The sequence below is a fragment of the Leuciscus leuciscus genome (genome assembly GCF_965113295.1).
Source record: "Leuciscus leuciscus genome assembly, contig: HAP1_SCAFFOLD_197, whole genome shotgun sequence".
Lineage (NCBI taxonomy): Eukaryota > Metazoa > Chordata > Actinopteri > Cypriniformes > Leuciscidae > Leuciscus > Leuciscus leuciscus.
The window spans coordinates 82,226-95,357 of record NW_028118504.1 but is presented as its reverse complement, the minus strand read 5'-3'; the positions used below and the strand labels follow the sequence as shown (position 1 = coordinate 95,357).

Genomic DNA, 13,132 nt, shown 5'->3' with positions numbered 1-13,132 from the left:
TGCTCTCATTAGAGTTACAAATGATTCTCTCTTATCATCCGATCGTGGTTGTATCTCTCTATTAGTGATATAAAAAATTGGATGACTAGTCATTTCCTACTACTAAATTCTGAAAAAACAGCGATTCTAAGTATTGGATAAAAAACTTCCTCACGTAATAATCTAGAATACTGTCTAACACTTGATGGCTGCTCTGTTAAGTCTTCGTCGTCGGTTAGGAACCTGGGTGTGCTCTTTGATACCAATCTTTCATTTGAAAGTCACGTGTCAAGTATCAGTAAAACTGCATTTTTCCATCTTAAAAATATATCTAAATTACGTCAAATGCTCTCATTGACAAATGCAGAACAATTAGTCCATGCGTTCATGACATCAAGGCTAGATTATGGGTGATTGCCCTGCATGCTTAATAAACAAATTACAGCTGGTCCAAAACGCAGCAGCTCGAGTTCTTACCAGAACCAGAAAGTATGACCATATTAGCCCAGTTCTGTCAACAATACACTGGCTCCCTATTAAACATCGTATACATTTTTTAATATTGCTGATTACTTACAAAGCACTAAATGGTTTAGCTCCGCAGTACTTGAGCGAGCTCTTAACGCATTATAGTCCTTCACGTCTATTGCGATCTCAAAATTCCGGCCAGTTGATAATACCTAGAATATCAAAATCAACTGCTGGCGGTAGATCCTTTTCCTATTTAGCACCAAAACTTTGGAACAGTCTTCCTAACATTGTCCGGGAAGCAGACACACTCTGTCAGTTCAAAGCCAGATTAAAGACACATCTCTTTGACCTAGCATTCACATAATACATTATAGACTTCTATAATTCAATGTTAGGCTGCATAGATTAGATCAGCCGGAACCGGGAACACTTCCCATAAATCCTGATGTACTCGTTACATCATAAGAAGAATGGCATCTACGCTAATTTTAGTGTCTTTGTTTATCCCGAGGTTTTCCCGCAGCCTGCCGGATCCAGACCTGACGAAGGACCTTCGCCAGGACCCGATGACAACGCAGCGATGAAGTGCCAACTAGTCTTTACCACTTTACAGATAAAGCGTTTTTGGGAAATTCGTTTCACGTACCTACCCCGAAGTGACAAAATAAAATAAAATTCTGTATCAAAATTTATAAGGAAAGACCAGTACTTTGTTTAGGCTTGGTTTGTAGGGAATTACAAACCTGCACACATATATTCAAACGCACATAACTATATAACCAATTCTTAATGTGCATGTGAACGCCATCAGCGTTTCTCACAGGTTCGCGTTTAAAGTCTGTGTAGAGAGAATGGTGTCGTCTTAGCGGCCCCTAATTTAATAACAAATGATCATTGCGACGAAAGCGAATCAATCAAAAATAACTTTAGCTGAAAAATAACTTTATTAAAGAACCGCTATAAAGCCAAAACAATCACTGCTACCATAAATTATACATTTATCTCTGTAACGCTGCTTTGTAACAATCTACATTGTTAAAAGCGCTATATAAAAAATGAGGATGACTCATGGGCGGCCCAAATTTTCTTTGCGGGCAAAGAAGAGAAAGGGGAGGTGACCTTTCCCCTTATGACGACATAAAGGGAAGATTCTAGATTCGCCCGTCTGAGCTTTCATTTTCTCAAGAATACCCAGGGCTTTGTTTACACCTATCAAAATGTCTAGCCACTGGGGGACCATAAGCAGGCTAGGGGGACTCATATTAATGTTAAAAAAACCTCATAAAGTGACATTTTCATGTCATGGGACCTTTAAAAGCTGCTAGATCTGCTTATTTTTCAACCCTATTAGAAGAAAATAAACAAAACCCTAGGTATTTATTTGAAACAGTGGCTAAACTAACAAAAAATAAAGCTTCAAGCCCAGAAGTTTCCAAGCAGCACAGCAGTAATGACTTTATGAACTTCTTCACTTACAAGATTGATAATATAAGGGAGAAAATTATAACTATGCAACCGTCTACTACAGTATCGCATCAGGCAGTGCATTGCAGTGTCCCTAAGGAAAAAATTGATTTGTGACTTTCAAATGAAAGATTGGTATCAAAGAGCACACCCAGGTTCCTAACCGACGACGAAGACTTAACAGAGCAGCCATCAAGTGTTAGACAGTATTCTAGATTATTACGTGAGGAAGTTTTTTATCCAATACTTAGAATCGCTGTTTTTTCAGAATTTAGTAGTAGGAAATTACTAGTCATCCAATTTTTTATATCACCTATACATTCAGTTAATTTTGTGAATTTGTAAGTTTCGTCAGGGCGTGAAGAAATATAGAGCTGAGTATCATCAGCATAACAGTGAAAACTAATTCCATGCTTCCTAATGATATCTCCCAAGGGTAGCATGTACAGAGTGAAAAGCAACGGTCCTAGTACTGAGCCTTGTGGTACGCCATACTGAACTTGTGATCGATGAGACATCTCTTCATTTACTGCTACAAAATGATAACGGTCAGATAAGTATGATTTAAACCATGCTAATGCGATTTCACTAATGCAAACATAATTTTCGAGTCTATTTAAAAGAATGTTGTGGTCAATAGCATCAAATGCAGCACTAAGATCGAGTAACACTAATAGAGAGATACAACCACGATCGGATGATAAGAGCAAATCATTTGTAACTCTAATGAGAGCAGTCTCAGTACTATGGTACGGTCTAAATCCTGACTGAAAATCCTCACAGATATAATTTCTTTCTAAAAAGGAAGGTAGATTCGAGATCAGCCTGTAATTGACTAATTCTGTACGATCAAGTTGCGTTTTTTTAACAAGCGGTTTAATCATAAGGTTTAATCACAAGTTTTTGGTACGTATCCTTATGACAAAGATGAATTAATGATATTAAGAAGAGGATCTATGACCTCTGGAAGCATCTCTTTCAATAGCTTAGTTGGTATAGGTTCTAACATGTTGTCGATTTAGATGATTTAACGAGTTTAACGAATTCTTCCTCTTCTATAGCAATGAATGAGTAAAACCGCATTTTTCCATCTTAAAAATATATATAAATTACGTCATATGCTCTCATTGACAAATTCAGAACAATTAGTCCATGCGTTCATGACATCAAGGCTAGATTATGGGTGATTGCCCTGCATGCTTAATAAACAAATTACAGCTGGTCCAAAACGCAGCAGCTCGAGTTCTTACCAGAACCAGAAAGTATGACCATATTAGCCCAGTTTTGTCAACAATGCACTGGCTCCCTATTAAACATTGTATACATTTTTAAATATTGCTGATTACTTACAAAGCACTAAATGGTTTAGCTCCGCAGTCCTTGAGCGAGCTCTTAACGCATTATAGTCCTTCACGTCTATTGCGATCTCAAAATTCCGGCCAGTTGATAATACCTAGAATATCAAAATCAACTGTTGGCGGTAGATCCTTTTCCTATTTAGCACCAAAACTTTGGAACAGTCTTCCTAACATTGTCCGGGAAGCAGACACACTCTGTCAGTTCAAAGCCAGATTAAAAGACACATCTCTTTGACCTAGCATTCACATAATACATTATAGACTTCTATAATTCAATGTTAGGCTGCATAGATTAGATCAGCCGGAACCGGGAACACTTCCCATAAATCCTGATGTACTCGTTACATCATAAGAAGAATGGCATCTACGCTAATTTTAGTGTCTTTGTTTATCCCGAGGTTTTCCCGCAGCCTGCCGGATCCAGACCTGACGAAGGACCTTCGCCAGGACCCGATGACAACGCAGCGATGAAGTGCCAACTAGTCTTTACCACTCTACAGATAAAGCGTTTTCGGGAAATTCGTTTTTGGGAAATTTGTTTCGCGTACCTACCCCCGAAGTGACAAAATAAAATAAAATTCTGTATCAAAATTAATAAGGAAAGACCAGTACTTTGTTTAGGCTTGGTTTGTAGGGAATTACAAACCTGCGCACATATATTCAAACGCACATAACTATAGAACCAATTCTTAATGTGCATGTGAACGCCATCAGCGTTTCTCACAGGTTCGCGTTTAAAGTCTGTGTAGAGAGAATGGTGTCGTCTTAGCGGCCCCTAATTTAATAACAAATGATCGGTGCGACGGAAGCGAATCAATCAAAACTAACTTTAGCTGAAAAATAACTTTATTAAAGAACCGCTATAAAGCCAAAACAATCTCTGTTACCTTAAATTATACGTTTATCTCTGTAAAGCTGCTTTGAAACAATATACATTGTTAAAAGCGCTACATAAATGAATATGACCATCTCTTCTCCCTCTCCTTTTCTTAAACTCTCTCCTCCTCTCCTCTTCATCTCTTTCTACCCATTTCACTCTTCCTCTCCCCTTCCTCAACTCTCTCCACCATCACGTCTTTCTTTGCCTCTTCTCATGCTTATTCTTATTTTTTTTATTTGCATAATGTTGTATAATATCAAGAAAATGCAATTACCTGCCTCCTTATTTATTATAGATGCCTTTTTGTTGCACATATTTAGCCAATGTATTGGATATAATGCGTTGCATTCAATGTTGTTATTTAATTTGTTTGTAAAAGATGGCTTATATTGTTTTGGCATAGATGTACAGTAAATGGTTATGTGTGAATATGTGACTGTGCTAACCCATGTTGAGACGAGCAGAAAAGTGCGATTATGTGTGTGCGCTAGAGGACTCCTACAACTTTAAATGAACTCAGCTATTGTAGTTGAGTTTACTGGAGTTCAAGGACATGAAGAGGTGGACCGCTTGCACCTGCCTGGAGAAGGATCTGGGAAACTTTGGAGGAGTGTCAACCTAATGCTTGTTGTAAACAAGGAGTATAAAAGACTGATGAACTGACTGCCTCTTGGGATACTGATACGCCAGAGCCCCCGACGCCTAGAAGCCCAGAGCTGGGGACAAGAAACCCCAAGCAGAAGAGAAGAAGCCCAGAGCTTACTACACCTTTGTTTCAAAACATGACTATTGTATTTTATACTTAAACGATTAAGTTGTATTCGCCTTTTATATTTTCGTTTATTATAAAAAGAAAAGTAACCAATTAAAAGAAATTTAATTGATTACAAAATCTGCCTACTGAGATTTATGATGCTGGAAGACTTTTAATGAGAACATACCACAGAGGAGTCTTCTGACCAAATTGTAAGTACCTTTTGAATGCTTACGGTTTAGGTCAGATTTGACTTTCTTTACCTTACCTGAGAATAATAAATAAATATGTAAAAGGTGTTAAGAGTAAAGTACACACCGTAAAACATGGCGCCCAACGTTTTAGGGGCATTGATCCATCGATCCCTGGCCACGGTCGATCGAGCAATGCTTGCCCATTCGCTTCCGCACTCGTACGCTTGAGTATAGGAGTACGAACTTTGAATGCTAGTAAATTACCAACTAAAAGGCAACCTGTAAGACCCCAACAATGTTAATAATCTAGAAAAGATTATTTAAAGGAACAACCCAGAAAGGGTTAAAATAAATGACGTCTAAGAGAAACTTCTGGAAAAGATAGTATTTAAAAATACAGACCCAGAAAGGGAGAATATTACTGTTATAATAAAGCCCAGAAAGGGCAAAGATTAATATATAAAAATAAAATTCCGTGAGAGTGGAAAAATGAATGCTATAATGCATACCCAGAAAGGGCAAAGATTAATGTAATAATAATAAAACCCAGAAGGGTTAAAACAAAAGTCGACTAAGAGAAATTTAGCCAGAAAGTAATAATCTAGAAAAGATTATTTAAAGGAAAATCCCAGAAAGGGTTGAACAGAGATTATTTATAGACAGCCCAGAAAGGGTTGAACGCGCGTAGAACAAATAACTTTATGAGCGAGAGCCGTAAAGATTGAGAAAGCCATGAAAAAGGAGAGACAGAAAGTCTCAAACGGCTAGCCTCAGACAGTACGAGGCACAGACTGGCTAAAAGATAAGACCTGTTAGTGGAGGACGCTTCGCTTATGACAGGGCAAGCAGTAAAATCCAGCAATGTAGATATTTAACATGAGGAGATTCTCATGTATTAAAATGAAACCTAGCCTTCCAGGCAGACACAACGGTTTTAGAAAATGGAACGAGGCTTCTCTATAGAGATAGACTGAGGTAGGTCTAACATGAAGTGGAAAAATTTGTACATGTAATAACATTACAGAATAAGACTTCTAGACAAGGAATAATGGTTAATAATGATTAATGACTGTTATTAAACAGCTAAGAAATGTTTTTCTAAATATTACGAATGATAGAGTGCTAAAAAGAATTTAAACCACCGGACTTGGATAGACAGGCTATATATCAAATTGATATTAATATCTTTAAACAAACAGAAGAAATGCACCTAACATTGTCAGAAGACAGTTTTATGAAGTGGAAATATGCAGGCTAAAAGGAGGACTTATAATCTGTAACAATATGTGTTGAGAAAAATGGGATGTTATCTGGCATATTAAAATACAAATAAAAAGTGTAATGAAAGTATAATTATTGGTCCTGGAACAGCCAGGATGATTTTATTGTAAAATAGGTGTACCGGTTAAAGAGAGAGTCTGTGAGCATAGCTCAGACTCGAAAAGCCAACAGTAGTGCGTGCCAGATCGTCTCCCACACTGTATTACAGAGAAGAGCTCGTACTTCAGAACTTTAGAGGCTGAAAGATCTGTAAAACGATAATTTATGGAAACTTAAGGGAGGCACTGACAACAAAATAAGTCAGGTAAACTTTATTTTATTATAAAGTTAAATAATAGTTTATGATGGAGTGAAAATGGTAATTGAAGGAATATAATTGCAAATACCAGACAATGAAGGAAATGGGAGATAAACTATTAACAATAAACTTGTTAACAATGCAAAGAGTAACAACTTTAGAAACGGGAAAAGATGTCCCGCAAGGACTCTCTCGGCGGTCTACGCCTCCGTATGAGAGTTTTACAACAGAGTCAGGGTGAGTTAGAGGGTTCAGAGAACTCCAATACCTCTGATACACAACACCGAAAGTGAAAGCAGGAAATCAAATAATATTATGTTAAATGTAGCTATTATATACTTTTAATATTGAATGATTAGTCAGAGGTTAATGTAGTAAATACAGAGGACTAAATACAAATATTCTGATAGAAAGAAATGTAGTAGGATGCTTTTAAGAGGAAAACAATAAAAATAATAATAATTTAAAAAAAAAATATTAAAAATTAAAAATTGTGCCTATAGAAATTTTACTTACAGAGATATAAAGACAGCCAGTCTATAATGGGAACCCATTTACTGAGGGTTTAAGTAGAAAAGTGACCAAAAAAAAATTAGAACAAGTAATAGGTTCATTAAACACAAAAAAATAGTTTCTGAAGCGAGACTTAGGTACCGTAAGAAGTCAGTAAGAACTTCAAAAGACAAGAGAGCGTTAATATTGGTAAAGAGAAGTTTCAGAGTCCAGAAGAAGACATGGAAAAAGACACTGGGACTTTGAATATGCTAGTCTGACTTTTAACCCAAAATTCAATGAAGAATAGTTCATAAGCAGGAATATTAGACTTATAAATCATGTCAAGTCGTACTGCAAACATAAGTAAACAGGTAGGAGTTAAAAATGACATAACCATATAGTGCCTATGCTGACAGGAGGTTAAAGCATTAGAAAATGCATATAGGTGAGCTGAGATTTCGCTACAAGACAAACGTGTATCTGTCTTAGATATAAAGACAACTATAATGACCGTTTACTCACCCGCTTCGGATGTTATCACCCGATTGAATGGACATTATCAGTGGTTATCGGCCCATTCGTATGGGCCAGTAGGCCCCTACTGTGCCTCCTAGCAGGTGCAGTAGGTTGTTATCATCTATTCACATCGCTGATCAGCATCATACAGGAAGACTCTCGATCCAGTCCCCCAGGAATACAGTCCGCCGCCAGACCTCAAACCTCCAGCGACTTTCAGGTAAAATGACAGAAAATTAAGACATTTTCAACTGTTCCTATTTAGTTTATGAGCTAAAAAAAAAACATTTTTAAACATCTGTTATATTAAAGCTATAACAAGGTAACATAAAAGAGTTTAAACGAAATACCAGATATTGTTTTTATCGATTTTTTTTTTCATTTGCATTTACTGTATTTACCGGTCAAGCTAGCATTACAGTTTACTACAAAAACGTTTTTTTTTTTTTTATCGAAACAAAACTCTTAGTTTTACTAACAATTTAGCTTCCACCATGGCTAACTAATGAGTTAAAAAAAAGTTAGCAGATGAGAGGAAAAAACGATTTATTATTACACCGTGAGTTTCCTGTAAATTACACCTTTTAGCCTTAAAGGCGTTCTGTGTAATGACTACACTGTACATATATTTTGTATCTGCTTCATACAAACTCTTCATTCAGGCTATATCATGCTCGTATAGGCCTACCTACTGTATATAGTGATAGTGAAATCAGGTTTGTGGTAGCTCTATTTTGATTTATGTAAGCTAGCAACAACAGGCTAACAAAAATGCATTACTTGAATTAACCTTGAACTTGAAACATAAAACCTATACACAGGTCTTTCTATCTGTCTGCTTTCCTGCTTATATTTCTCTGTACTTGACTTTGTCCATCTCATTTTACAACTTTTTGATTCCCAGATTAGGAAAAACTGTTCCAAGATTGCAGTGGTAAGTTTGTTTATAATTTGTCCATAATGCATTATTGTAAATAAGGTTTTAACCAAGCTGCATGGATTTAGTGGGCTGATTGTGAAATATGTGTAAAGGCAAGTTTATATCCATTTATATTCCAGGTTGAAGATGGCTCAGAGAGGTAGGCTACTTGTATTTACTAATCTAGAAGCCTAAGTCTAGTGTGTAAAAGAAAACTGGTATGGTGTGCAAAATCCACTCTTTCCCTCAGCATTATGTTTTTTTAAATAACTGGTTTATTACTGACTACCTTTTTTGTTGTTTCTTAACAAGAGCAAACAGAGATAAGGGACGATCAGAGAAACACTCTTACATCCTTCTATAAGGAGGGAATGACAGGTGTTGGCTCGCCCTTGGTACTACAAGCTGTAGCAGCAACCGGTCTTGACATCTGTGTCATACAAGTAAGGGTTACTTGTTGCACTAATACACAGCTCTTTAAAAGTAATTCATGCTGTATTACTTCTACTTTTACAAAATGGAATTATTTTTCCTGTCTAACGGGTTATAATCCCATGTCATTCATTTTGTTTACTGTCTTTCAGAACTGGATTGGAAATTACAAGAGATCCCAAAAAGGTTCTGAGACCCGGCCCTCAAAGCCAAAGTTTTACACTCGGGATTTGTCACCATACAACCTTTTTTGCAGGGATGTTCTCCGAAAGAAAGGTGAGAGGGACTGTTTGTCATATTAGAATTTCATGTTGTCAATTTTCATCAGTGGTTCACAAGGGTCATGAAACTAATGTTTAGTATACTATTTGGCAGGCACTTTACATGTAGAAGTTACATAGATTGATATAAGACTGGTCTGTTTGTTGATGTATTTACAAATTATTGTTTGAAAGGTGGATTTCACAATCCAAGGGCAAACCGAGGTGTCAGACACATTTTCTGCAGACTGTTAAGTGTTAAAGGAGAACTCCGGTCAATTTTAACATTGAGCTCATTTGTTTGTACATTTGGAGTGCTGTCAATACAGAGAACAACAACAAAAATCGGTGTTGCCTACACCATGTTATCCTCTTTTTAAAATTTGCACCCTATTGACTTCAATAGGGCAAGTTTTAAACCTGCTTTTAGCCTCTTAATATCCTTGATGTGTCATTACAAGTGCACAGCCAATGTGAGTGATTCCTTCAGAGTGAACACGGTGAATCTGACTGCAGTAGATGTGAAAGATATGAATAAAAATGATGTTATTTCAGCCAGCGCTCATACCTGTATTTACATCCTGTTTTCGGTTGAAGTCCATAGTAATCAATTGTCGAGTTCACGCGCATATGTTTAGTTGCCTATGATCACGCGCGTGAACTCGACAATCGACTACTTTGGACTTCAACCTAAAACAGGATGTAAATACAGGTATGAGCGCTGGCCGAATTAACTTAATTTTTATTCATATTTTTCACATCTACTGCAGTCAGATTCACCGTGTTCACTCTGAAGGAATCACTCACATTGGCTGGGCACTTGTAATGACACATCAAGGATGTTAAGAGGGTAAAAGCAGGTTTAAAGGAGAACTCTGCAACTCTAGCGAACTCTAGTCACTTCTTTGCTGATTTTCCCTTTTGTTGTCGCATGTTTTCCCCACGAGCTCCCCCTACAGCTGTGGGGGGGTGTATATTTCACAACATGGTCGTAAAAAACTCACTTGCGGCGGCCTCCTCCCCCTCTCTACCGCTGCTCATGTGCGTTTGTTTTGATTGGAGCAAGCCAACTGTATCGCGTGGAGCTATGTCTACCGAGTTGGGTAATCTGGTAATACATCATACATGCGTGTGTGTTTATGTCGAATTGCCGTAAAGCAGTTTGTGTTTCGCGCTCGTTCTCGTTCTAGTTCTCGCTTCTCACGAGACTTCCAATTTCTATCTTGCCGGGACGGTAGTCCCCAAGTTGCAAGGTTGGTTTTCCACCTGGGAACGCTGGGGGGAGCGGGGAAAGTCACCAATATCACCAGAACAGGTTGTTTAACCATCCAAATGATTTCTAGACAGTTTTATTAAGTTAAAAAAGTTACCAAGTTCTCCTTTTAAAACATGCCCCATTTAAGTCAACAGGGTGCAAATTTTAAAAAGAGGATAACATGGTGTAGGCAACACCGATTTTTGTCGTTGTTCTCTGTATTGACAGCACTCCAAATTTACAAAAAAATGAGCTCAATGTTAAAATTGACCGGAGTTCTCCTTTAAGTTTACTGTGCATTCATTTTTCTTCAGGGACTATGAAGGATATAAAAGGCAGGTGGTCCACACTAGAGGAGAAGCAGAAAGACAAATATAAACAGGAAGCAGCAGCGCTGAGGGCACAAGGGCAAGACCTTAGCATTGAAATGAGGGAGCTCAAAATAAAAAAAAATCTGAACCAGCTGAAATTACAGGTTTGGAAAGAAGGGAACTTAAAGGCAGGGTCCATGATGTTTTTAAAATACATTTTTACAATATTGATTTAATTCCACTTCAACAACTGTTTGTGACCAATTAATTAGAGGATCTATCACAAAAGACATTACTAACATTTAGTAACCTAGTGAACATACAGGACTGAAAAACACCAACCAGTCATTTCACAAGGATGAAGAAATGATTGAATGGTCATATGTCAATCAAAAACAGTTGGCATTGGTCCCTCCCCCAGACGGGTCCAAGCATTGCATGTTACTGTACTCTGGACGCGTGGTTTCGGGGCGAAGTCTGAAGAAAGGGGTTTGGACTTCTGAATTGTATATTTTCTAAATTTAGCTTGCTCAAGCTGTTTTTCCAGAAACTTTGACCCTGCCTTTAATTTGATTTGATAAGTGGTATTGTTGTAGATTTAAGGATTATTAACCACAAGTGCGAATGGAGCAGAGCACAATGGCTGTTTGTGCTCATATTTTGATTCTTTGATGATTCAGCATTCACACCAATTATATTCTCCACATTTTTTCTGCACATCATTTAGACTCTTAATGTGTAGTAAATGTAATTTCCTTAAGCACTTATTTCTCACAATATTTTCACCCAGTAAAAGTGTTTTCATATAGACTGCCATGCCCTGTTATGAGTTGCTTCTTCAGTATATGTTGGAATGTTGGTATGCATGTTGGATTTTTTTATTTGATATTCTTTTTTACCTGAAAATGGTAAAGGTGTCCAAACTTGAGGAGTTGGGTGTTGAGACGGCCATTTTATCTTTTGACCGACAAAAGTCTGGCCTAGAGGTCTACGAAGTCAGCAGCAAAGGGGCAGCTGACTTCCTTGACTCCACAGACACAGCAAACAACTTTGCACTGCACTTCAAAGGTGATACTGTTTTTATGAAAAACTACACAAATGGCTTGTAATAGTGCAAAGATACGTAATACAATTCTGTTAGATAAATGATATGGTTTGTCCTTACGTTTGCAGCCAATTCCTCTTGCACTACCGACAGCACCACCCACAGCAACAAAGGTCAAGTCAATGACCTGGTTAAGAAAGTGCAGGACCTCTTCAATCAAAGATATAGTAAGCATATTTTCTAACTTTTTTTTAGGCAAATGTGAAAAATTTATAAATATTTACATATATTGATGAGCTAATATGCCTCCATGAATCTGTGGCATTTTAACCTATAGCATACAATCTTAAGAATTACATGTTTACAATCTATGCACTGATTATAAACAGGTAGGGAAGTCGGAATTGTCAAACTGAAAACTTGTGTGCATGCATGAGCATATTCATGTCTTTCAGAGGAGGCTGGAGGTTCTGGAAGGCTCCCTTACCAGGCCTTGTTAAAGGTGAACTAAGTAACTTTTTTTACCTTAACTGAACAGCTTCGGAGTCATTGGAATGGTTATATTACTTATTTCGGGTTGAATGGTGGTCGTTTCGCACCCCCTTGGTGCCCGTGAGCGGAAAATACGCACTTGCAACTTTGAGCCGGCGGGCCGCCGGACGCCGCGTCAGGAAGTCTCGCGTGATATCAGGTCTCGCGATGTAAACAATTGCTTTACGGCCAAAAGAAATCTGCTAAAATGCTGTCATTATTGCGCTCCCTCACGCTGTCCGAACCCGAATGAAGAAGACGTTTTAAAGAACGTCCCATCTGCTTTGATGTCGTTGATCTATAGCCTCTGGTGTCTGAGAATCAACAACGAGTTTTTACAACAGTGTTGTCAAATATCTATTCCGAAGCTGTGGGGGGAGCTCTAGAGAGAAACCTGCGAGCAAAAAGCGAGAATACAGCGAAGAAGTCCCGAAGCTACTGAGTGCTGCCAGAGAATGTCTAATATGGCGAGAAGTTTCACTCTCACTACACTTCCGGCTTCTGAACTGGTTGCAGTTCCACTCTGATTCCATATGAGGGCGCTCACAGGACGAGTGCAGAATGAATGGAGGTCAATGGCGGTATACCCCTCAAAATCCACTTTTCTCAGGATATAATTTTTTGTCTAGTAATTTGAATGTTGTATTCGAAAGGAGATGCAAAGAAATTACACATTGCTGGGTGTTAGA

General features: G+C 37.8%; 1 protein-coding gene across 3 annotated transcripts; it reads left to right on the top strand.

Annotated features, from left to right (window-relative positions):
- Window positions 1-3,830: 3,830 nt before the first annotated feature.
- Window positions 3,831-13,117, top strand: LOC309491386 (uncharacterized protein). Of its 3 annotated transcripts, none has more exons than XM_082190418.1 (9): window positions 3,831-7,910; window positions 8,595-8,624; window positions 8,750-8,769; window positions 8,922-9,052; window positions 9,194-9,317; window positions 10,871-11,031; window positions 11,782-11,935; window positions 12,041-12,139; window positions 12,368-13,117. In XM_082190418.1, exons 3-9 carry the CDS (start codon window positions 8,757-8,759, stop codon window positions 12,421-12,423), a joined length of 738 nt encoding a protein of 245 aa, XP_082046544.1. In that variant the 5' UTR covers window positions 3,831-7,910; window positions 8,595-8,624; window positions 8,750-8,756; the 3' UTR covers window positions 12,424-13,117. The 3 variants fall into 3 exon arrangements, with proteins under 3 accessions (XP_082046544.1, XP_082046546.1, XP_082046545.1); XM_082190420.1 differs by having other exon boundaries at window positions 8,750-8,827; XM_082190419.1 differs by having other exon boundaries at window positions 3,831-8,012.
- Window positions 13,118-13,132: the final 15 nt, after the last annotated feature.